This window comes from Dendrobates tinctorius, unplaced genomic scaffold, assembly GCF_039654945.1.
Source record: "Dendrobates tinctorius isolate UK_male_01 unplaced genomic scaffold, ASM3965494v1 ptg000230l, whole genome shotgun sequence".
Classification (NCBI taxonomy): Eukaryota; Metazoa; Chordata; class Amphibia; order Anura; family Dendrobatidae; genus Dendrobates; species Dendrobates tinctorius.
Genome location: NW_027361897.1, coordinates 10,801,119 through 10,827,431, shown reverse-complemented (window position 1 = coordinate 10,827,431; position 26,313 = coordinate 10,801,119). Strand labels below are relative to the sequence as shown.

Below are 26,313 nucleotides of genomic sequence, written 5' to 3'. Positions count from 1 at the left end.
TTCTAGACTAAATAATCCTAATTTTTCTAATCTCTCTGGGTATTGTAGTTCTCCCATCCTCTTGATTAACTTTGTTGTCCTCCTTTGTACTTGCTCTAGTTCCATTTATATCCTTCCTGAGCACCAGTGTGCTCCATGTGCAGTCTAACCAGGGATTTGTACAGAGGTAGCATAATGCTCTCATAATATGTATCCAGACCTCTTTTAATGCACCCCATGATCCTGATTGCCTGTGCAGCCCCTGCCTGGCACAGGCTGTTCCATGTAAGTTTATCATTAACTAGGATCCCCATGTCCTTCTCCATGTCAGATTTACCCAGTGGTTTCCCATTCAGTGTGTAATGGTGATATTGATTCCTTCTTCCCATGTGTATAACCTTACATTTATCATTGTTAAACCGCATCTGACACCTTTCAGCCCAAGTTTCCAACTTATCCAGAGCCTTCTGTAGCAGAATGCTATCTTCTCTTGTATTGACTGCTTTACATAGTTTTGTATGCCATTCGGACCCGGAGATTTATCTATTTTAATCTTATTTAGCTGATTTTGCACCGCTTCTTGGATTAGATTAGTGACCCTTAATATAGGGTTTTCTTTGTCTCTTGGCATTTCACCTAGCATACAGTATTATTTTCCATCGTGGAGAAGAAGATGTTTAACATATTAGCTTTTTCCTCGTCATCTACAACCATTCTTTCCTCACAATTTTTTAAGGGGCTTACACTTTAACTTTTGATTCTTTTACTATTGATATAGTTGAAGAACAGTTTGGAATTAGTTTTACTCTCCTTAGCAATGTGCTTCTGTTTCCTTTTTGGCCGCTTTAATTAGTTAGCTAGGACCGTTCCACTCAGTGCTCTGGTTCTGACCCCAGACCTCTCTTAAAGGCATCCCCGGTATGGAAGTGAGGGCAAATCCACTCTGTGCTCTGGTTCTGACCCCAGACCTCTCTTAAAGGGATCCCCGGTATGGAAGTGAGGGCAAATCCACTCTGTGCTCTGGTTCGGACCCCAGACCTCTCTTAAAGGGATCCCCGGTATGGAAGTGAGGGCAAATCCACTCTGTGCTCTGGTTCTGACCCCAGGCCTCTCTTAAAGGGATCTCTGGTATGGAAGCTCGGACCGTTCCACTCAGCTCTCTGGTTCTGACCCCAGGCTCTTTTAAAGGGATCATTGGTATGGAAGTTAGGGCAATTCCACTCAGCTCTCTGGTTCTGACCCCAGGCCTCTCTCACAGGGATCCCCGGTATGTAAGTGAGGGTAAATCCACTCTGCGCTCTCCTTCTTACCCCAGGCCCCTCTTAAATGGATCCCCAGTATGGAAATGAGGGCAAATCCACTCTGTGCTCTGGTTCTGACCCAGGATCCCCTTATGGAAGTGAGGGCAAATCCACTCTGCGCTTTGGTACTGACCCCAGGCCTCTCTAAAAGGGATCTCCGGTATGGAAGTTAGGGCAAATCCTTCAGCGCTTGATGTACAAAGCTGATAGAGACTTACCCCAAACGACTTGCAGCTGTAATCGCAGCAAAAGGTGGCACAACAAAGTATTAAGTTAAAGGGGGCCGAATAATGTTGCACGCCCCACTTTTCAGTTTTTGAATTTCCACAAAAATTTAAAATAACCAATAAATTTTGTTCAACTTCACAATTGTGTCCCACTTGTTGATTCTTCACCAAAAATTTACATTTGGTATCTTTATGTTTGAAGCAAGATATGTGGGAAAAGGTTGAAAAGTTCCAGGAGGCCGAATACTTTTGCAACGCACTGTATATATACTGCGCAAAAAATAAAGGGATCACTATTCCATTTGCAACAGGCTGATTGTGTTCCCTTTATTTTTCTGAGCAGTATATGTATATCCAGCACAACCAACCACTAGTAAGTGTAACTAAGTGGAGTGTAGTTAATGTGAATGATAATATTTTCTATTTTTTCTATTGGAGACATTTATTGCTACACAAAGCTTAAAGAATTATTTCTCCAACAAAAATATGAAATTATCTTCTGTTCGTGGGGTAGGGAATAACTTACTGATTGTTGGTGACCTGACCACTGAGACTGCATAGGCAACCAAGCTGCAATCTTTTTGTTACTACTGCTACATGTTACTTATTTTTTATACCGTGTTTTTGAATGTCAATTAAATTTGAGTAAAAAAGCCTACTTATTGATATCTGTTAAATAATACTTAGAGTATAGTAATTATTTATTTACAATTGTCTAGGAGGCAAAACATGAGGTTGTTAAAAATGGAAATGCACAGCAGTATCGATTGTGTAGGTAGAAAAAGGTCTCCTGGATTCTATGGCTGTAATTAGTGTTGAGCATTCCGATACTGCAAATATCGGATATCGGCCAACATTCGCTGTATCGGAATTCCTATACCGAGTACCGATATTTTTACAATATCGGATACTGGAATCGGAAGTTCCCATAATGCAATGAGCCAGTGTTGTGGCTGTGATTGGCTGCTGAAATGATGTCATCATGATGCGCGGTCTGTGCGGGCTGCCGGGGCTCTGTGCGGGCCTGCCGGGGCTCTGTGCGGGCCGCCGGGGCTCTGTACGGGCTACCGGGGCTCTGTGCGAGCCTGCCGGGGCTCTGTGCGGGCCTGCCGGGGCTCTGTGCAGGCTGCCGGGGCTCTGTGCGAGCTGCCGGGGCTCTGTGCAGGCCTGCCAGGGCTCTGTGTGGGCCTGCCGGGGCTCTGTGCGGGCTGCCGGGGCTCTGTGCGGGCTGCCGGGGCTCTGTGCGGGCCTGCTGGGGCTCTGTGCGGGCTGCCGGGGCTCTGTGACGGCTGCCAGGGGTCTGTGCGGGCCTGCCGGGGCTCTGTGCGGGCCTGCCGGGGCTCTGTGCGGGCCTGCCGGGGCTCTGTGCAGGCATCGTCCGATGGGACTACAAGTCCCATCGGGTGATGCCTGCTACAATGACAGTGATTAACACATTAGCCAATGATGGGACAGTAGTAGTCCCATCTTCCGGCTAATGTGTTCAATGTAAAAAAAAAAATATACATACTACATACTACATACATACTACATATATACAACATTCATACAACATACATACATACTACATACTACATACATACTTCATATATACTACATTCATGCAACATACATACTACATACATACTACATATATACTACATTCATACAACATACATTCAACATGCCACATACATACAACATACATACTACAGACATACAACATACATACTACATACATACTACATAAAATACATTCATACAATACATACATATAGACATACAGTACATATAACATAGAGTACACACTCACCATCACTTGTCACTTTGTTCCCCGAAGCCAGTGTCATCTATAAAAAATATTAAAATAACAAACAACCGATATACTCCCTGATCCGCAGAAATCCACGAGTGTTCCACGACGATCTCCCATGGAGAACAGCAGCATCGGCTGATGCCACCGCTCTCTAGGGGCCCCAGGAATACAATGACGGGAGGTAGGTATCCTTCCGCACTGTATTCCTCCGCCACTGTAAAAATATAGTCCCTAGTCTCACTTTTGGCATTGCTGTGTGAGAAAGTTCCCACGCAGCTTTTGCCATAAAGTGAGACCAGTGAACTATAGTAACCTCTCAGTGATGCAGTGCAGGAGATCGTCGTGGGACACTTGTGGATTTCTGTGGATCAGGGAGTAAATTGCTTGTTTGTTATTTTAATATTTTTTACAGTGAGAATGACACTAGCTTCGGGGAACAAAGTAACAAGTGATGGTGAGTATGTACTCTATGTTATATGTACTGTATGTCTATATGTATGTATTGTATGAATGTATGAATGTATTGTATGTAGTATGTATGTATGTTGTATGTATGTAGCATGTTGTATGTATGTTGTATGAATGTAGTATATATGAAGTATGTATGCATTATGTATGTAGTATGTATATATGTTGTATGAATGCTGTATATATGTAGTATGTATGTAGTATGTATGTTGCATGTATGTTGTATGTATGCAGCATGTTGTATGTATATTGTAAGAATGTAGTATATATGTAGTATGTATGTAGTATGTATGTATGTTGTATGAATGTTGTATAAACAGACCCCCGGCAGCCCGCACAGACCCCGGCAGGCCTGCACAGACCCCCGGCAGCCCGCACAGACCCCCGGCAGGCCTGTACAGACCCCAGGCAGGCCCGCACAGACCCCCAGCAGCCCGCACAGACCCCCGGCAGGCCCACACAGACACCCGGCAGGCCCGCACAGACTCCCGAGAGGCTCGTACAGACCCCACCCACACACACGCACAGTCTCCGCCCATGCACCTCCCACACTCTTTCCCCTTCCTGAACTGGATGTGCAAGGAAAGAAAGGGTTTATTTTCATTCCGATATTTGTGCCCCATTGACTTGCATGGGTTTCCGGTATCGGAATCAGCGATACCCGATATTTTTGGGGTATCGGTCCGATCCAATCCGATCCGATATTTCCCAATATCGTAAGGTATTGCTCAACACTATTCATGACATCTAATGTATATCTACATCATTTGTCATGTCCCTGACTTTGATACAAGCTCCGGCCCTGAGCCCGCATCTTTCCCCGCTCATGACTGCTGATTTAATCAACTGTGATGTGCCTTTAACAGTCAGGAACAGTTGGGAGTAGGGCTTTTAGTAGTAGCAGCCAGTCCCCTGATAATGTCTCCTTCTCTGCAGTGCTACTAGCAGGGAGAAGACTGCGCCCCCACCATACCATCTCACCTTGGACTGCAGACAAAGAGATGTTTTCAGGGGGCTGGTGTAACAAAAGCTGCTTTTTTCACTGCACTACTCAGTCCACTGTCTAGGGCATAACAATAGTGTGCTGTCACGATCCATTTTTGGATCTGTGGCAGATCTGGATTCTCACATTAAAACTTTTTTCCTTTCAGGCCATCGGGGGTTAATATCAGTTTTCCCAACGGTGGCCACTGGTGTAATTACATTGCTGGTAAGTTTGCTGATGCAGGTGGTGACCACTCCCACCTTCCTTTTCAAGGTCACCTGATGCATCAGCTGACTGTTGGTTATACAGGTCCTTTTGGATACCAACCATGCTGAAGACAGGAGGTTGCTGGTGCAGTGGTGCTTCAGCTGAATGCTGTTATCTGGAGCCTTTCTCTGCTGTGCAGTGCATTGCAGCAAAGAAAGCTAAGTGTGGTTTCTGTTACCCTGTTGCTTTTACTGTCTGTCTATCCTTACCTTGTGTTGTATTAGAGCAGCAATGGGACCAGTGTCTTCACTTGCCAATTCCCTACTTAAGGATAGGTGCAGGGCAAGTGAGGGCTACTCGGTGACAGGTTGAAAGGATCTGTATATGGACGCTAGTAAGAGCAGGGCACATCCTCAGGAAAGTGCAGGAGGTGTCCATTTCCCCATTTCCTATCGCAGGGCCCACCATTGTAATTGTGTCCCCGGTGTTCCCTTGTTTGTTTTACCGTTTAGTGACCGAACGATTGCTGGGTTGTGTCACACAGGGCCAGTCACTTTGTGACATGTGCAGCTCCATACTGTTATCAGCCAGTCTCCAGATAATAGCTGTATCTCTGTAGATGACAGGGTGTGTGGCAATGGTCTCTTTTCTAAGGCTGGCAATTATTCACAGGGGGAGCTGAACACTGGTGTGGTCCCAGTCGGGAGGGTGGAGCAGTGAGGAGCAGCTGCTGTCACCATAGAATACGTGCGAGTGCTATGTGAGACAACATCGCATTGCACTGGGCCCAGAGTTAATACATGGGGCAGCTCACATCACCGTTTATTCTCTTGGGCGTATTCAGCATGCATGTAAAATCGCAGCATGCTGTGATTGTCACCGACATTCAGCCGAGAGTCGCCGATGCAAGCCTATGAGTGCGAAAGAAAAAATCGCACAACACTCAGACTATGCAGGTGCTATCCGATTTTTATGCACCGGTGTCCTTTGAATAGCCGGCAATTCATGTGCTGCGTACAGTAAAATCACACTGATAGGTTAGAATAGAATAGATAGAATAGAATAATATACACATAGAATACATAGATATATAGATGTCATTGAGACACACACATATACATTGTGGTGTAGTGACCACTGTGTCCACTAGGGGGCGCTGTATGGATGTCCCAGGAGAGTGGATGAATGGCAAGATACTGAATGACCGTTATGTATCTCAAGGTGGGTGGCCTTTAGATGGAGGTTTATGTGTGTGTTAATCAGCAGTGATACTGCTGAGGTGCTGGTTCAATGTGTCAGGGACTAGTTACCTACAAACCCACCCAGGGGGTGTGTTTAATAATGCTATTGTAAAGTGTATATGTGTGTCTGAAGGACCTGTGATGAGGTCATAGTCATGTGACCCGGTGGGCGTGGCTATGGACCATATAATGTGGCCAGGGTAGGTCACATAGGTGAATTCTGGGACCCAATTGGTCCAGTGTGGAAGGTCCCACTGAGATGGAGCTTCTTGGCTAACAGCCTGTGAAGTGGCTGTGGTGAATGGCTGCACATGTCTGAGAGTTCCCAGGGGAGGGAATGAACGTCTGCAGTAAGCTGAAGCAGCCTTGAGGAAACCCGGATGTGGGTGAGATGAGTGAGGCTAAGAAAGCCTGTATGCTGGACATTGTACAACCTGTGTGAACACAGGGTTTACAGAGTGAAACTATGCCATGGACGCTCTGCTGTTTATATGAAGTTTTGTTGCTGCTGTGGGTTTATGATGTTGAATAAACCGCATGGACTATGCTTGCTTTATGGAAAATCTGTGCCGGATCAGATTTTGTAGCTGCTGAGCGAGTATCCCTTACCAGAATAACAGCGCTACCTCACAATTGGTGGAGAAAGTTGTGGGCATTGTTGTAGCCTTGTTGCTGGAAGCAACGGAAGAGGACTGCAAAGTCGGTTGCTAAGGGCAACGCTGAGCCAGGAAGGCTGACGGTTGGGGAAGCCACTGCCCGGCTGTGGTTCTGGAACCGTGGGGCGGCCTAGTGAGTAAGGCACTGTCCGGATCGGTGAGCCCAGTGCGGCCGTTTCCCCAGGAGAAAGAGACTTATAGGATACCTCTGCGGTAGAGGGGTCCAAGAACCTGCCCGGCCAGCAGGTGATGGTTGTGAAAACCGTGTTGTACTGACCGGGGTCAGTGAGAAAGAGACTGGTGATTGATAGGGTGCCTCTGTGGAGAAGAGGTATCCGAGGACCTGTGGGGCCGACATAGGTAACGGACAGGTGTTCGTGTTGTACTGACCTAGGTCAGTGAGAGAGACTGTGTACCTGGAGGGTTCAGTGAGCAAGGTCCTGGAGGGTCAGTGTTGGGAGGTTCTGGGAGAAGAATTGGATCCCAGGAGCACATGGAATGACCTTGGACCTGGTGAGGCGTGAGTGTTGGGCAGTCTCAGGAGGAGATGGATGTCCTGAAGAGCACCCGCTAAGCCCCTGGACCTGGTAAGGCCAGTGTGTTGGGAAACCCTGGGAAGAGGGCCGCTCCCTGAATAGCACCCGGTGTGCCCTGTGTGTTGGATGGTCTCAGGCAGAGACGGAACATCCTGAATAGCACACAGACTGGACACGTGAATTTTGTGTGGTGTGTTGGTGTTGCCGATGTGTTGGGAAACCCTGGGAGGAGGGTCGCTCCCTGAATAGCACACTGTGAGCCCTGTGTGTTGGACAGTCTCAGGAGAGGAGACGAAACGTCCTAAATAGCACACAGAAAGGACACGTGAGTTTTTTGTGTGTTTTTTTTTCTTTTCTCAACAGCCTGCCATGGCTCAGTGGGAGTCAAGAAGGTGACAAGCGGCTTCCTGTAACTTGGCGGGGTTACAAAGGGGACAAGCGGCTTCCTGTAACTCGGCGGGGTTACCAAGGGGACAAGCGGCTTCCTGTAACTCGGCGGGGTTACGAAGAGTACACCAGCCGCTGTGTGTGAACAGCAGCCGGTGTTGTCGGTGATCGGTGACAGCAGGAGCTGTCGTGGTGCCAACAAAGACTTGTGCGGTATCGTAAAAGAGACAAACTGTGTTGTGTGAACTATGGTCTGAGAAGGCCGGTATAACGGACATGGGGAAATCCCGAAAGGGGGGGTGGCCCAAATCGGGGTGGTAGCCCAAAGGGGTGGAGTCCCAGAAGGGGCGGTGACCAAAATTGGGGTGGTAACCCGAAAAGAAGTGGCGTCCCAGAGGGGGCGGTGACCCAAATCGGGGTGGTCCAGAAAGGGGCCGGTGTGTCAAAAGAGGAACAGCAATGTTCGTGTATGTTGTTTTCTGAATGTGGAATATTCTTTCTGGATAATGACGGGCCACAGGTGTGCACCATAATGCTGCACCGAGAAGGAGTCTCGGGTTGGCTGGACTCAAAGTGTCAGGTGAATCTGACAGGATCTCCTCTCACTTTCTGTCTGACCGAGAGAATGGTCCAGGTTCGCTGTAAACATGAGGTCACGGTGAACTATACGGTAGACAGAGTGATGTTTTAGGGGCCCATAGATTGTGAGTGCCAAGGGGGCGGGATACCACGAGACTTAGTCTATGCCTTGGAGAGGGGCCGGGACTTTGTCGTGTTTGATGACATATGGCAGGAGATTGGAGACGTTTCTACTGTTGGGCTAACAGATATTGAGACGGTGTCTGCTCCTGACGTGGACAGGTCGGAGGTAGAATTGAGCGGAAGAAGTACATCTGCCCAACTTCCGGACCTGACGTCTCGTGATATGACGAATGGTGGGCTGGGAGATGAGACGATTGGGGGGAAAACACGGTTAGTGGGTAACTGGAAGAATTACTCGACAGGCCGTGGTGACTCAGACTCTGGGGGTGACTGTGGCTCTGAGAGAGAAAGAGAGCACAGAATAGAAGGGCTAGAGAAGGAAGTCTCTGAGCTCAGAGGTCACCTGTCAACATGGCAAAATGTGAACAAGACGCTTAGGGAAGAGATGGAAGAACATCTCGAACAAGAAAGAGTCCTGAGACAAATGGCCGAGCACAGGGTTGAGGAGCTCGAGAAAGAAGTCTTGGAGCTCAAAGAAACTGTAAGTAGTTTTCTGCAGGAGAAGAACTTTGACAGTGATGAACAGCGGCCGGGTCCGAATGGTGGTGTAACGGAGCTGCTGGTTCCCGTCTTGACAGACGGTCATGAAGAGATGAGATCTCATGAAGTTGGGGAGCTAAGAACTGAAGACAGTCACCTGGTCGGGTCAACTGTAGTGAGGGAAGTGTCCGTGGTAAAGCCAGAGCCTCCTGGCCAGGAAGAGAGCAAGGCCACGACCTTCAAGTTTGGGATTGATGTACCAAAAGACATGCAAGAAGCCTGTGCTGAGGAAGGTGTGCATGAGGCTTTCAAAGAGGCGGTCAAAGCGTGTAAGGTGCACTGGGCGCCTGAGACTCGGCAGTTGGTGATAATGTCAGCCAGGGAAGACACAGCAAAGCGGGTGGCTGTCCTGAAAAACTTGCATCTGCAGTGTCTCCATGTCTAACAGTTGGTTAGGCGGAGTAATATGAAAGCTGCTCGACGCCTAGAGTTAGCAAGAGAGTCTATGGATCGGTTGGGTTTGCAGAAAGAGGTAGTTCCGGTTCCCAAAGGTCTGATTGGGAGAATCATTGGAAGATTCGGGAAGGTAATGCAAGACCTTGTAAATAGCTCCGGTGTGGTGAGGGTGAGGATCCCTCCTGATGATGAAGACCAGGTATCCAGTGAAGAGGGTAATATTCCCGTCCTGGTGGTTGGCTCCGTGGAAAGCCTGAGAAACTTTTGGATGCTCTTGAAGTATCGAGTGGGGTACCTGGAAGAGATTGAGCAGTTGAGGCTGGACCGTCGGCGAATTAATAAAGAGGTACGGAATACCAGGTGGCGGCCGCCTCCAACCCAACAAGATGTAAGGACCCGAAGGGTTCCACCAAGAAGTGACAGGGCCGATGGCCGAAGAATGTCAGCAAGTGGTAGTTCGGACTGGCAGGATGACGTTGAGAGACATTAGTTCCTGTGAGACGCTGAATGGATCAGACTCAGGCCAGACAGTAGGCCCAACTAAGACTGATGACCGTACCAACCGGGGGAGCTGGTCGGGGAACGGAACAAACATGGAGAGGAATGTGGTGACTAGACAGTGTCTGATGACGCAGACAGACTGTAACTGGAGGGCCAAAGATCAGGGCCGATATTCAGACCGCTGGGGGCGGAGGAGGCCTAACGCAGAGAGGAGGCCGTGTGATAGAAGGAGACCGTTCTCTCGACCTGTGGGGCAAGGTGTAATGAGTGCCCGATCTCGAGAGCCTGATGTAAGGTTGTGTGTTCAACCCCACAAGTTTGAACAGAGGGGGAGGTATGTGGTGTAGTGACCACTGTGTCCACTAGGGGGCGCTGTATGGATATCCCAGGAGAGTGAATGAATGGCAAGATACTGAATGACCGTTATGTATCTCAAGGTAGGTGGCCTTGAGATGGAGGTTTATGTGTGTGTTAATCAGCAGTGATACTGCTGAGGCACTGATTCAATGTATCAGGGACTAGTTACCTACAAACCCACCCAGGGGGTGTGTGTAATAACGCAATTGTAAAGTGTATATGTGTGTGTGAAGGACCTGTGATGAGGTCATAGTCATGTGACCCGGTGGGCGTTGCTATGGACCATATAATGTGGCCAGGGTAGGTCACATGGGTGAATGCTGGGACCCGTTTGGTCCAGTGTAGAAGGTCCCGCTGAGATGGAGCTTCCTGGCTAACAGCCTGTGAAGTGGTTGTGGTGAATGGCTGCGCGTGTCTGAGAGCTCCCAGAGGAGAGAATGAACGTCTGCAGTAAACTGAAGCAGCCATGAGGAAACCCAGACGTGGGTGAGATAAGTGAGGCTTAGGCTACTTTCACACATCAGGTTTTCTGCGTCAGGCGCGATCCGGCGTCGTGCCGTAATGCCGGATCCGGCAAATGTTTTGTAAAACCTGATGTGCCGGATCCGGTTTTCTGCCGGATCCGTCTTGTTCTTGACAGACAAAACCGGATCCGTCTCATCCGGTTCATCCGTTTTTCTATCCGTTTTTCGACGGATTACGCCAGATCTGGTTTTTAAAATTTACCCTTGTGGCCTTCCGAACGGGATTGGCTACTGGAAAACTATATATAGCATGTTCCTACAGCCCTTCTTTGACAGGTTGTAGAGGAGAAAGTGCAGGTTGGAGAGAAGAGCAAGTTACTGGCGAAGATGGATGTTGTCATTGGAAATATTATCACTAGAAGTTCTGTGACGGTTTCAGTAATGAGGGACAATTTTGCACTATACTTTATGTCACCTCAAGGCAGAGTACACTGGCAGGATGACAGAGTGTGAAAGATTTGTGCCCTACCAAACTTGTGTACCTTCTGGACCAACAGTATATACCTTTGCCAACCAAAGTTGGCTATCTTGTCATGGTCTTACTATTTTTAGCTTTAGGCCACAGGTGTGTACCTGGTTGTGTTTTATGCAAAGTATTTCACCTTTTAACAAAAGTTGTGTACATTGTTAGGAAATCACCAACAATAAACACAACTTTTCAGGTGAAATACTTTGCTTCAAACACAACCAGGAACACAACTGTGGCAAAAAGCTAAAATTTACCCACAGTTATATACCTGGTTTTGAATACCTTTTTACCTTTTAAATACCCTGTATTTAACCTTTTTTTTAAACATATTTCGCCGCAGAAAGAAATCACAGACAACCAGTGTAAACAATAATTTAACTTTTATTTAAAAAATTTTTTTTTGTGTAAACTGTTTTTAAAGTTAAAAAAACTTTTTTAATAAAGGTTTGAAACCAACCAAATGGGCATTTTTATTACAAAAAAAACATTATAACTCGGTGTAGTGTGGGGTGGAAATACTGCTGGAGGGGCTGCGGGACACTTCGACAATGGGAGTGTGGAGAGAGGACTGGGATCGTGGTGGGGAAGGAACAGTTAGAGGTGATGGTGTGGAAAAAGATACAGAATGGGTGGACATGTGGGAGGCAGAAGAGGTGGTGGGCGGTGGAGTGGAGGGTTGGGCAGGGACTGTAGGAGCAGATGATGTTGATGGAAAGTTGTATGGGGAAGGAGTTTGGTACGGGGAAGGAGTTTGTACGGGGAAGGAGTTTGGTATGGGGCAGGTTGCTGGAAGTGGGGAGATGTCTGGTACTGGGGAGGTTGCTGGTACTGGGAAGGTTGCTGGTACTGGTGAGGTTGCTGGTATGTAATAGGAGGGGGAGGATGGAAAGTGGCTGGAGGGCGTGCAGATGTAATAGGAGGGGGAGGATGGAAAGTGGCTGGAGGGGGTGCAGATGTAATAGGAGGGGGAGGATGGAAAGTGGCTGGAGGGGGTGCAGATGTAATAGGAGGGGGAGGATGGAAAGTGGCTGGAGGGGGTGCAGGTGGAGGAACTACAGTGGTGGGAGGTGGAGGTTGGGAGGTAACCTGCTGTAGAGCACCGTGGCACGAATGCATTACATGCATCTGCTGGGTAGGAGATAGTGTTGCCATGCGCTCCACAACAGACCTGAAAAAGGTGTGGTTTGGCGAAGATCTTGCTTCTGAATGCATGGTTTGCAGAAGTGTCTTCACCTCCAGAATGCTGGAGTTGATCTGCTGAAAGCCTGCGGAGATTTGCTCTGACAAGACTTTTAGACAGTTCTGGAAAGATGCATTCAGATGCAAGAACTCTGGCGCATAACTCTTTTCCTGACCCCTCTGCCGCTGCCGCCCAGTACCCGCAGGTGTACTAGAGGTGGCAGGGGCAGAAGGGTGGGGTAAAGGGAAAGCGATCTCCTCACCAGCAGCTTCATGTAATGTAGGCGGCCACGATGCTCCTGTGCTGGTGGATGGGACAGATGGGTCAAATGTGTGGGAAGGCTGGGAAGGTGCAGATGTACCGGGGCGGTCGAAGTGTCCCTCGGTGCCGGTCTCCTCAGGGATCGCCTCAGAAGGGTCCAATCGTGCAGGCTCCCGAGTGCTGCTCACCGTGCTGTGGAATAAAGAGAAAAAAAAACAATTAAAATACTGACATGGTATGGCCCTGGCTGAAAAAAAAAAGTTACATCTAACATTTTTTTTCACATGTGGTGTGTAATATTTACCTTCTAGTGACCATTGTTTCCCGGAGGAACGACAGGGCTTGTGCGTACTTGTACTTGCTCCTGCGTCCTCCAGATCCACTCGGGGCCCGCATCTCTTTATTGAACTCCTTCTTGAAACGATCCCTCACAGACCGCCACCGATTCACAATTCTGTTCCCTGAAACGAGAAAGGAGTGGTTAGTATACAACATCAGTGTTTCACAAACTCCAGTCCTCATGGTCCCCAGGGGTCATGTTTTCAGGATTTCCATAGTAAATAGAAATCCTGAACACATGATCCGTGGGGACCACGAGGACTGGAGTTCGGGAAACACTGGTTTACATCAAGCAACCGGTACTGTATATACTTACGCTCTTTAATCTGGGCCCGAACATCGAGGTCCTCCCAGCGGCCCACAAGGAGCGAACAGATTTCCTCCCAGAGTCGTCGGGTAACGATAAGGTCAGCGTGGCGGCGGTCAGCCATATTCCAGAGCGGCTCCCTTTCTCTGACGAGATCGATGAGGTGGTCCACATCGAGTCCTCCATCCTCACCGTCGGGAGCACGCTGTGAAGGCTGTTAAAGAAAAAGACAAAAATAACATAATTAGCCTCCACAAAAGAAATGAAATAAAAAGTGCAAAAAAACAAAGCAAAAATATTTATACTTACACGCTGGTGACCGCCGCGTTGCTGTCGCCGACGACCCTGGGAGGCACTGCGAGGACCTCTTGGCCGAGCACCAGATTGGGAAGACTAGAGAAGAAAACAAAAAATGTTATGTCTTTGGATGTAGGCATTTGTTTGCTGTGTGTGGTCTGAAGAACATTGTTTTCTATGTGTTGTGTGTAGTGTGATGTTGTGTTTCTGCGTTTGATGCAAAAAACTTACCAATTGTGAGCCCACTCCAAGCGTCTGTCCACCCCTTCCTTCTCCTTCTGGGAGCTCCTCTTCATCTTGTGATTCCTGTTTTGAAATAAAAGGCTATGAATAGACATATATTACAGAGATGATGGATTTTGGAAATAAAAACTTACCGTCAAACGCTGACGATGCGAGGGAGGGCTCCCAGAAGATGATGTGCTGTCTTCCTGGTGGCCACACTCCATGCCTGTGGGTGGTGTTCCACCTGCTGCCATTGCTGCTGCTGCTGCATCTATTGGGCGGCTGTTGAATAAAGAGAAACAAAGGGCCAATGAATATCTTGATATTCAATAGCCCTAGTTTGGAGGAATGGGGGATTTGATAATTACCGTCTCTCATCTGCTGCTGGCCTCCCCTCCTCAGCATGTTCCATTTGCTGCTCCATTTGGGGTGGTGGTGGTGCTGATGGTGCTGCAGTGGTCTCCTGCCTTCTCCTGCTGCGCTTGGTTGCTTTCTTGGGTGGCATGCTGGGTGTGGCTGTGGGTCCCACAGTCTTGCTTTTATATATGTCTTGTGGGCAGAGCTACTGAGCATGCTCAGACCAAAAAAAACGGATCCGGCCACCGGATCCGGCTTTCGCCGGATCCGGCGCATTGCAGCGCTCATAGGCTTTCATTGTGTGAAAAAGCCGGACGCGCTGGATCCGGCGTGTCCGGCTTTTACGCCGGAGACAAAAAACGTTACAGTAGCCGTTTTTTCCAGACGCCGGATCGCGACACATTGCCGGATCCGGCGAAAACCAGATGAAACGCATGGCCATCCGGCGCGATCCGGTGCAAATGCAAGTCAATGGGGGGGAAACCGGATCCGGCATTGCATTTCGCCGGATCCGGTTTCTGTCAAAAGCGCCGGATCGCGCCTGACGGCGAAAACCTGATGTGTGAAAGAGGCCTAAGTGAGCCTGTATGCTGGATATTGTAAACCCTGTGTGAACACAGGGTTTACAGAGTGAAACTCTGCCATGGACGCTCTGCTGTTTATATGAAGTTTTGTTGCTGCTGTGGGTTTATGATGTTGAATAAACCGCATGGACTATGCTTGCTTTATGGAAAATCTGTGCCGAATCTGATTTTGTGGCTGCTGAGCGAGTATCCCCTACCCGAATAACAGCGCTACCTCACAACATGTATAAATATTAGGCTACTTTCACACATCAGTTTTTTGCCGTAAGGCAGGATCCGGCTATTTTTAGAAAAAACGGATCCGGCATAAATTTTGGAGAACTGTAGAAACGGATCCGTTTTTATGCCGGATCCGTCTAGCAGGTTATATCTGTTTCCTGGGGGCTGGCCAATTGGATCTGAGCATGCGCAGACTTAAAAGAACGGATCCGGTGGCTGGATCCGTCTTTTTCTGGATCCGGCGCATTCCGGGGCCCATAGACTTTCATTGTGGCAAAAAGCCGGAAGCGTCGGATCCGGCGCTTCCGGCTTTTTCGCCGAATACAAAAAACGTTACAGTAGCTGTTTTGTCCAGAAGCCGGAATGAGACAAGTAGCCGGATCCGGCAAAAAACGGATGAAACGCAATGCCATCCGGCGCGATCCGGCGCTAATGCAAGTCAATGGGGAAAAACTGGATCCGGCATTGCATTTTGCCGGATCCGGTTTTACAAAAAAAAGCCGGATTGCACCTGACGGCGAAAAACTGATGTGTGAAAGAGGCCTTATCTAGGCACTTTTTGGGCACTTTTCCATATTTGTGGGTAAACTGCTTTGCTTCAAGCGTGCATGTGATGCTCATTCAAACTCAATGTTACAAGTCCATCTCCAGAAATCTTGAAGTTCATTTTTCCATGATGTGCAACATAATTAATTAGTTTACAACCTGTGGTACTGTAGCTAATATCCCTGCACGTGGACACAGAGAAAAATTGATGACAGGCTGCAATGCAGGGTAGTTCGGATGGTGATAAGGAGCCCCAATCAAGTTCCAAAAAAATTCAAGCTGTACTGCAGGCTCGAGGTGCATCAGTGTCAGCGTGAACTATCCATCGACATTTCAATGAAATGAAACGCTATGACAGGAGGACCCCACTACTGAGACAGAGTCATAAAAAAGACTGCATTTTGCTGAAATGTACGTTAGCAAGCCAAAACCCTTCTGGGAAAGCATCTTGTGGACAGATGAGACCAAGATAGAGGTTTTTGATAAAGCACATCGTCTACTGTTTTTCAAACATGGAATGAGGTCCTCAAAGTAAAAACACAGTACCTACAGTTAAATATAGTGGAGGGTCAAAAATGTTTTGGAATTGTTATGCTGCCTCTGGTACTGGGTGCCTTCACTATTTGCAAGGCATCTTGAAACCTGAAGATTTTGGGATGCAATGTAGTGTAGAGTCAGAAAGCTGGGTTTGTGTCCTAGGTCGTTGATCTTCCAGCAGTACAATGACCCCAAACATGCTTCAAGAAGCACCCAGAAATGGATGGAAACAAATCCCTGGAGAGTTTTGAAGAGGCCAGAAATTAGTCTGGATCTAAATCCCATTGAACACCTGTGAAAAGATTTTGAAATTGCTGTTGAGAGAAGGAATCTTCAAATATAGGAAACATGGAGCTGTTTGCAGAAAAAGAATGGTCCACAATTTCAGTTGAGAGGTGTAAGAAGTCCTGCCCATTATTGAGGTTTTGTGTAAAATGATGTCCAATTCACCTTTTTTTCTGTTTTTTGTGTTGTTTTAATGCACACAAAAGAGATAAACACGTGTATAATAAAACGTGTAATTTAAATAGTTTTGCTTGAGAAATACTTCAATTTCAAGGGTGCCAACAATTTCGACCATGACTCGCGTGAGGGGTTGACTCACTTGGCTGCTTTCAGCAGTAGACACAGGAACGCTTTTTGTGGTAAATCACCTGCTAGTTTATTATGGAACAGTATAAACCATAGCAGGGTTCAGAAAAGTAAACATAGCGTTTCTGGCATAACAAAAAGATTAAATATAGCAAAGTCCATAATTATTTTACTCATTTATATAGCGTCATTAATTCCACAAGCCTTTACAGACATTATTGGCACTGTCCCCAATGGGGCTCATAATCTACAGTCCTGTACAAATTAATTGGGACAAAGCATTTTTTTCAGTAAAATCGTAAGTTCGTTACCAGTCAGTGATTCAAACCAGTTTTAACTGCTTTGAACAGGTGTGTGAGTGCCTGTTCAAAGCAATTAAAACTGGTTTGACTCACTGACTGGTAAACAACTTACGATTTTACTGAAAAAAATGCTTTGTCCCAATTAATTTGCACAGCACTGTAAGTTCCCTATATCTTTGGAATGTGGAAGGAAACATACAAACTCCTTGCAGATGTTGTCCTTGGTGGGATTTGAGCCCAGGATCCCAGCTCTGCTAGGCTGCAGTGCTAACTACTGAGCCACCGTGCTGCCCATATGTCTGAGGGGTTCACCCGCTCGGACCACCATGTATCTTCAGCTTCACCTGGAGCCATGTATGGAGTCTTTTCTCTCCAAACCACAACACAGAGAAAAAAAACAGGCGCTGTACATTTAACATCTCAGCCACACCCCTTGAGGTGGAGATACGGTGAGTAAGCTGTTGTGAGTTCATTTTTTCCTTCACCATTGAGGTCTGATGAACTCCCTCCTCTGGTGAAGGAAGGTAGTGAGACTGATTACCAAACACCTGGGCAGCTAGATGATAACTGGGTGGCTGGAATTGAGGACTGGATATAAGGCTGCCGACGCCCTTCTTCCTGGCTGGTGATTTTCCTGCTGGATTCTTGGAGACCAGTCTGATTCCTGCGTCTCAAAGCTAAGTTTTTCTGCTCTGCTTTGTACTCTTCAGTTTTGTTTTTGTTTTGCCTTGTTTTTTGGGAGTTCTGCCATCCCCGGCCGGGGGTGAGCTGAATTCCATTTTTGTCTCTGATCTGTTGATCTTTTGCTCTGTCTTCAGAATATACCTGAGTGCTGATATAGTCTTTTGAAGCCTAGCGACTTCAGGGCCTGTTTTTCCTATCAGTCGGTTGGCTCATTTTGATAGGGTTTTTGCGGATGGCAGACAGCAGCTTTCCTATCTTGACCTATGTAGTTAGCTTTGGCCCCATCATTTGCTCAACCTATCTTTCTATCTGTGTTAGCGTTTTCATCTTGCTTCACCGTCATTATATGTTGGGGGCTGCCTATTGCTTTGGGGTCTGCTCTGGGGCAGTTTAGTTTTTCCCCCTTTCTGTCTTTAGGCTATGTAGCTCTCCGGCTGTGATCGAGGGGTCTAGGGCACCGTAGGAACCCCCCACGGCTACTGCTAGTTGTTGTGGATAGGTTCAGGGGTCTGCAATCCGATAGCTGCCAACCTCTCTGGTTTTTCTGGACTTAGCTGGTATTTTGTGTTTTCCTCCTTCGGTGACTCATCATAACAGAAATTTCTCCGGAGGCTGTTTCTTCCTTTCAGGAGCTGAAGCGAAGATTCACTTCTGCCCCGGTTTTGCGGCAACCTGATGTCTCACTCCCATTTCAGGTGGAGGTGGACGCTTCTGAGATTGGTGCAGGAGCGGTGTTGTCCCAAAAAGATCCTGTGACATCTAAAATGAATCCTTGTGCTTTCTTTTCCCGAAAGTTCTCCCCATCCGAACGTAACTATGATGTGGGGAATCGGGAACTGTTGGCCATGAAATGGGCATTTGAGGAGTGGAGACATTGGTTGGAGGGAGCCAAACACCAAGTCGTGGTCCTTACTGACCACAAGAATTTGATTTACCTGGAGTCGGCCAAGCGCTTGAATCCTAGACAGGCTAGGTGGGCCTTGTTTTTCACACGTTTTGATTTTGTGGTCTCTTTTCTTCCGGGCACTAAGAATGTCAAGGCAGACGCCCTCTCTAGGTGTTTCCTTGCTGATTCTCCTGTTGTGACTAAGCCTGCTACCATCTTAGGCGAGGGGGTAGTTCTTTCTGCCATCTCGCCCGATTTGAGACGTGCTCTGGAAGAGTTTCAGGAGGACAAACCTGAGCGTTGTCCCAGTGGAAAGTTGTATGTTCCTGACCAGTGGAGGAAGAGAGTGATGTCTGAAGTTCATTGCTCTGCATTGGCTGGTCATCCAGGTATTTTTGGTACTAGAGATCTGGTGAGTCGGTCTTTTTGGTGGCCAGCCTTGTCTCGTGATGTCAGGAATTTTGTGCAGTCCTGTGGGACTTGCTCCGGTCTAAACCTTGTTCTCGCTCTAGTGGCTTGTTGGTGCCTTTGCCGGTGCCCAGGAGGCCATGGACCCATATTTCAATGGATTTTATCTCTGATATGCCTGTCTCTCAGAGAATGACTGTTATTTGGGTGATTTGTGATAGATACTCTAAGATGGTCCATCTTGTACCACTCCCTAAGTTGCCATCTTCCTCTGAGTTGGTGCCCTTGTTTTTGCAACAGGTGGTTCGCTTGCACTGGATTCCTGAGAACATTGTATCTGACAGAGGAGTTCAGTTTGTGTCTAGATTTTGGCGGACTTTCTGTTCCAAGCTGGGAATTCAGTTGTCCTTCTCCTCTGCGTTTCACCCTCAGACCAATGGGCAAACGGAGAGAACGAACCAGACTTTGGAGTCGTATTTGAGATGTTTTATTTCTGCCGATCAGGATGATTGGGTTTCATTTTTGCCCTTGGCCGAATTTGCTTTAAATAATAGAGCTAGTTCTGCCACTTTGATGTCACCTTTTTTTTGTAACTTTGGTTTTCACCCTCGATTTTCTTCAGGGCAGGTGGAGCCTTCTGCCTGCCCAGGTGTTGACACTGTGGTGGAGAGAATGCACCAGATCTGGGACCAAGTAGTGGATAAGTTGTCTCTCTCCCAGGAAAAGGCCCAGCGGTTTTCCAACCGACGTAGGACCGTTGGTCCCCAGTTTAAGGTGGGTGATATGGTTTGGTTGTCATCAAAAAATATCGCTATGAAGGTGGCTTCTCCTAAGTTTAAGCTTAGATTTATTGGATCTTACAAGATTTTGGAGATTATTAATCCGGTCTCTTTTCGGTTGACTCTTCCTGTCACATTTAAAATTCATAATGTGTTTCATAAGTCCTTGTTGAAGAGGTTTGTTGAATCAGTAGTTCCTGTGGTGGCACCTCCTGACCCTATATTGGTTGAAGGTAACATGGAATATGAGGTAGAGAAGATACTGGATTCCTGTCTGGCTAGACGGAGACTCCATTATTTGGTTAAGTGGAAGGGTTATGGTCAGGAGGATAATTCCTGGGTCTCTGCCTCTGATATTCATGCCGAAAGATTGGTGCGTGCCTTTCATCGGGCTCACCCGGATCGCCCTGGTGGCATGGATGAGGGTTCGGTGACCCCCTCCTCAAGGGGGAGGTACTGTTGTGAGTTCATTTTTTCCCTTCACCATTGAGGTCTGATGAACTCCCTCCTCTGGTGAAGGAAGGTAGTGAGACTGATTACCAAACACCTGGGCAGCTAGATGATAACTGGGTGGCTGGAATTGAGGACTGGATATAAGGCTGCCGACGCCCTTCTTCCTGGCTGGTGATTTTCCTGCTGGATTCTTGGAGACCAGTCTGATTCCTGCGTCTCAAAGCTAAGTTTTTCTGCTCTGCTTTGTACTCTTCAGTTTTGTTTTTGTTTTGCCTTGTTTTTTGGGAGTTCTGCCATCCCCGGCCGGGGGTGAGCTGAATTCCATTTTTGTCTCTGATCTGTTGATCTTTTGCTCTGTCTTCAGAATATACCTGAGTGCTGATATAGTCTTTTGAAGCCTAGCGACTTCAGGGCCTGTTTTTCCTATCAGTCGGTTGGCTCATTTTGATAGGGTTTTTGCGGATGGCAGACAGCAGCTTTCCTATCTTGACCTATGTAGTTAGCTTTGGCCCCATCATTTGCTCAACCTATCTTTCTATCTGTGTTAGCGTTTTCATCTTGCTTCACCGTCATTATATGTTGGGGGCTGCCTATTGCTTTGGGGTCTGCTCTGGGGCAGTTTAGTTTTTCCCCCTTTCTGTCTTTAGGCTATGTAGCTCTCCGGCTGTGATCGAGGGGTCTAGGGCACCGTAGGAACCCCCCACAGCTACTGCTAGTTGTTGTGGATAGGTTCAGGGGTCTGCAATCCGATAGCTGCCAACCTCTCTGGTTTTTCTGGACTTAGCTGGTATTTTGTTTTTTCCTCCTTCGGTGACTCATCATAGCAGTAGGCGTCTCACCCATCTCTTACCTACTCACCTACAAACCCGTCCAATAATATGGCTGATTATGATTAACTCCTTCAGCACATAGCATGCTGGAGAGGAACTTATGGGTTTCTAGATCATGGAAGAAAGCAATCTTCATGACACATATCTCTCCTAATATACCATGCCAGTGACCCTGTCACATTGTATAGAGCCTCCCAAGTCACTTAAAAGCTGAATATGTTCCTAAAAATCCTAACAAAATATCAGAAGATCTTATAAAAGGTGCTGATTAGAGATGAGCGACTTTGCCTTTTTTAGGGTCTAGTCAGGTTTCATGAAACCCGACATTCTCAATAGTCGAGTCGAACAAAATCGGCTGACTATCGGGAAAAGTCGAAGGTCCGACTGAAACACGAAACCCAATACAAGTCAATGGGGAAGCAAAGTCGGCAGGGAGTGGAGGACAGTAAACACACCTGTATGCCGGACCGCTTTTTTAAAGTGCACAAAATCTCTCTCTCTCCCCGGACGCTGCCCATGTCATCAAGTTGCCCACAGTGTGCGTCCTTGCACATTGGCTGAGAAAAGGCACCTGTAAGCATCATGGGAAACGCGACTTTGGCGCTCGGGTCGCCGACCGCATGGCCGACCTCACGCTATGGTCGGGTTTCGCTCGGGGAAACCCGACTTCGCCATAAGTCGGCGACTTATGAATATGGCCGACCTGTTTCACTCAACTCTACTGCTGATATAAAGGATACATGAGGAAATGTTATTAACTTTTTTATGTGGTATCACTATCTGTGTTAAAGGGATAATCATTCAAATTTTGAAAATAGCTAATTTTTTTTTAATTTTTGTCACATTTCGGAAATTTTTATAAATAAATGCAAAAGATGTCTACTTAAATGTACCAATATCATAAAGTACAATGTTTCACTAAAAACAGTCTCAAAATCACTGAAATATGTTGAATTAGTCCTTAGTTATTGTCATAAAAAGTGACCCATGTCAGATTTGAACAATTTAGTCTGGTCACTAATAGGTTAAGCTCTTTGCTACATGTGGGAAGGGAAACATCATTTATCAGAATACATTTTGTACTCAGTGCACTTGTTGCTACATTTTCTTTAACGTGCATGCTCTCAAAGAAATAAATGATTTATTTTCTTCTTTCACATATCAAGTATGTACCGTATTTTGCGGATTATAAGATGCACTGGTTTATAAGACGCACCCTAAATTTTGGTGAGGAAAATAGGAAAAAATGTCTTTTAACAAAATGGTGCTTGTTATAATCTGCTTTTGCGGTTGCTTCCCGGGGGGCAGCAGTGGTGGAGCGGGGTGCCAGGTGGCAGGGTCCCTGCTGCCGGAGGCAGGAGATGCTGCATGCTCCAGGCTGGGTGTTCGGCGGGTGCAGGAGTCGGGTGATGGATGTGGGCACCAAACTGGTACAACAAGGTGTTCAGTGGTGCGGGGGATCAGCCAACATTTTGTGACAGCACCTTACATACATTCTAATACAGTAGACAATGGGAGGCGGTGCATGTGTGATTAAGATCTCTGGAGATGAGATCTCGGTGCTGAGATTCCTATTTGCGGCGCTTGCGCCATCTCTGGCGGTCATGTTTCCTCTGATCAAATCCACCACATAGAGGAGTATATAACGTGCAGGGCTCCGGGCTGTTAAAAAATGTTGGTGGAACCACACCACCAAACACCTCGTCGTAACACCCAGTACTCGAAGCCCAACTCCTGCCTCTGCCACCGACAGAAGCTTCTGGCAGCAGCGACCCTGGGACTCCGCTACACCTCAGCTGGTAAGCTTCACAAAGCTACAATTCATATTATAAGACACCCACTAATCCCTCCCCCCATATTTTTTTTTGGGGGAAAGTGCGCCAATACATTAGCATATAATGTGCCTCTCTGCATTATGTTAAGAAAGCACACCAAGTATTATGCAGAATTGACTGGATTTATAGTCAGCGTTTTCTCTTTCAAGTTTCAAAGTAATAAAGTTTCCCTTTTCTTTCTTCACTTTTACTTTAATCGTCTATAGCAGCACTTTGTACGGCTTGTAAGAATAATACATAAAATGTCTGCCTGTAATATCTTCTTACTGTAGTTCGATGGATAGATAATGTAAGCATGCATACAGTATAGCTCTGACTTTTTATGTCAAAATTCTCAAGTTTTCTTTTTTCTTTCCTCTCTGTTTTAACTTATTTCTAGCATCTGACACCACTGGTAAGTCCCATACTTACAACACCAGCATGCAATACCTTCTTACTTAAGTTACAATTAGACATTTATGCAAAATGTATGCTGCATATTGCTAACTTAAAAAGAAAATAAATTTGACATTTTTCTTTTTCTTTGTTCTCTAATATATCCAGGAGTAAACACCATTACCCCCTTTGAACACCTTAGCACAGGTATGACTAAAAGGGTAAAAATTATTCCACTGCTCAATTTTACAGTAGCCCCTTTAATAAGCTACATACTGAGAACCCTACATATAATATGTAATAATGGTCCATACAATCAGGAGCCCCTTACAGTACAGATATGTCATTTATCCTGTAATAATTTTCATTTTGCTAATCTACAGCAAAAGCTTTTTCTCTCTCTTTATTTTAGTATATGATTGCCGGTTTAAACTGACTCAGCCATCAGGATATATATCCAGCTATTTGTACTATTCACATTTTTGTACCTGGACAATTGAGATCCCATATGGCCATGTTGAACTATACTTCAATTACTTATAGTAAGTAATTTTTGTGTGCGCCCTAACTTTCAGCTTTACAAACCCTACCCTTGCCTTACTATTACCCCTCTTCCCAGCGTAACGCTTTAAGATTTCACATATTGTTTATATTTTGCCATTTCTCTTCTCTTTCTGAATAGTATGCGAACTAACGGCGGACATTGTGATTCTGAGTATGTGACAATATATGATGGATATCCTTGGAACTCAGTTGCACTTGGGATGATTTGCAATCCGACAAGTCAGAGGTTTTACTCATCATCCAATGTCATGACCTTGGAATTTGTTAACTTGGACTTCAATGGACAGTTTTCAGCTTATTATCAATCATCCAGTCTATTTTCTACAGGTAATATAAATAATAATAATAATAATAATAATACAAGTAATATGCATAATTATATGATATCTAGTATGGATTTTTTTCTTCTTCATGGGTTGTTCTACGAAAAGAAAAAACTGAGACATGTTCCCCTTTTTATCATCTCTGTGGATCCAGCACAGGCCACTCTGGTCATGGCAGCTCAGATGACTGCATCATATGAGGATCACAAATCACCATTGTTAGGCTAGTTTCACATTTGCGTCTTTGTGCGCAGCGCATCATGCGCAAGTAGAAATGCATGCAAAAGCGCACATGCGCTTTTGCATGCGTTTGTTTTTTATTGACATGCATTTTAACCTGTTTCTAGACATGTTTACTCTTAAAACGCATGTGTATGCAAATGCTGGCGTACGGATGTCCATGCGCACGCCTGCTTTCCCATAGACTGTAATGCGTTGTTATGACACATTCCGTGCGCAAGCGTACGCATGTGTTTTTTTGACGCCTTTGAATCTAGACGCACACCTGGAAAAAAAGCTTGCACATGAAAATGCAGACAGGCGCATGCAAACGCAAGACCATGCGCCATGTTAAACATAGGTACGAATGACGCATGCGCACGGATGCGCACGATGCGCTGCACACAAAAACGCTAATGTAAAATCAGCCTTACTGCAGAGTGTTTTTTTTAGATGACTCTTTGTTTCAAGCTTCTTATTGCTGCACTTCATCATAGGCTTAAGCTGTGACACCTGGATAACTCAGTATGCCTTCACTGTTATTATCTATCAAACTATGCTTAACTCCTTCATGACCTATGATGTATATACTGTATACATCAAAGGTCGGTCCCAGCATTTGATGTGGGCTCCGGCACTGAGCCCGCATGTTTTCAAGCACATGACAGCTGATCTGCTGCCAGTGGAATCGCGATCCACCCATGGTTGTTAACATGTTAAATGCTGCTGTTAATTTCTGGCAGAGGCATTTAACTCACAAAAAACAAATGCCTGTCACTAACTTCACCCATCGGTGCCCCGTCACATAACCACGAGCTGTCGATGGGTTGGCACCTGTGGTTGTCATTCCTGATCTGCTATGAGTGCAGCCCAGTGGACGGCGTTTATAGCAGATGATCAATTCTGCTACACATATCAGGATTGGAGCCCTTCTATGCGCAGCCCAAGGGATCAGATGATCACAGCTTCAAGTCTACTAAGGAGTCTATTGGAGTAAGTGAACAATAAAAAAAATGTTAAAAAATAAAAATATAAAAGTTCAAATCACCCCTGTTTTGCCCCTTTAAAAATAAAACAATAAAAAATACACTTATTTGATATTGCCCCTTTATGAAATGCACAATCTATCAAGATATAAAAATAATTAGCGCAATCTGTAAACAGCGTAATAAAAAACGAATCAAAATGCTAGAATTACTTTATTTTGGCTGTCTCTGTATTAAAATAAAATGCATTAACAGACGATCAAAACATTGTATCTTCACCAATATGGTGTAAATAAAATGTCAGCTCTGCACACAAAAAATAAGCCTTCAACTGGCCCCAGATGATGAAAAATGGATTCGCTATGGGTCTTGGAAAATGGCAAAAAAATTTTTTTTTTGCAAATTTTGGATAAAAATCCTAAACATGTTTGGAATCTGCGAGCTCATAATGACCTAGAGAATCACAGTGGCCAGTCGGTTAAAGCATTTAGTGAACATTGTAAAAAAAAACAATTGTGGAATTGCACTTATTTTTGCAATTTTACAGCACATGTAATTTTTTTTTCCTGTTTTCCAATACACTATATGGTAAAACCAATGGTGTCATTCAAAAGGACCACTCATCTCGCAAACAACAAGCCCTGACATAGCCATATTAAGGAAAAAATAAAAAGTTATCGGTATGTGAAGAATGTATAATAGTGATGAGCGAGCACTAACATGCTCAAGTGCTCGGTATTCGGTACTTGAATCAAGCAGGTTGGATGTTCGGACGGCCTCAACTTGAGTTCCGAGTATAATGGAAGTCAACTGGAAACTCGAGTATTTTTCTGGAAGATCCTAACAGGAGGGCTAGGGGGGGCAGAAAAATCACTGAAATGAATGGAAACAGCTC

The 26,313-nt window shown here is 46.0% G+C and overlaps 1 protein-coding gene across 1 annotated transcript in view; it reads left to right on the top strand.

Annotated features, from left to right (window-relative positions):
* Positions 1–26,313, top strand: part of LOC141059710 (scavenger receptor cysteine-rich domain-containing protein DMBT1-like) — a 206,138-nt gene that overhangs the window by 62,895 nt on the left and 116,930 nt on the right. Inside the window, exons 6-9 of the mRNA XM_073555827.1 lie at positions 23,331–23,345; positions 23,495–23,533; positions 23,739–23,868; positions 24,009–24,217. Coding sequence (XP_073411928.1) covers positions 23,331–23,345; positions 23,495–23,533; positions 23,739–23,868; positions 24,009–24,217 — 393 coding nt within the window. The remainder of the gene's footprint in view (positions 1–23,330; positions 23,346–23,494; positions 23,534–23,738; positions 23,869–24,008; positions 24,218–26,313) is intronic.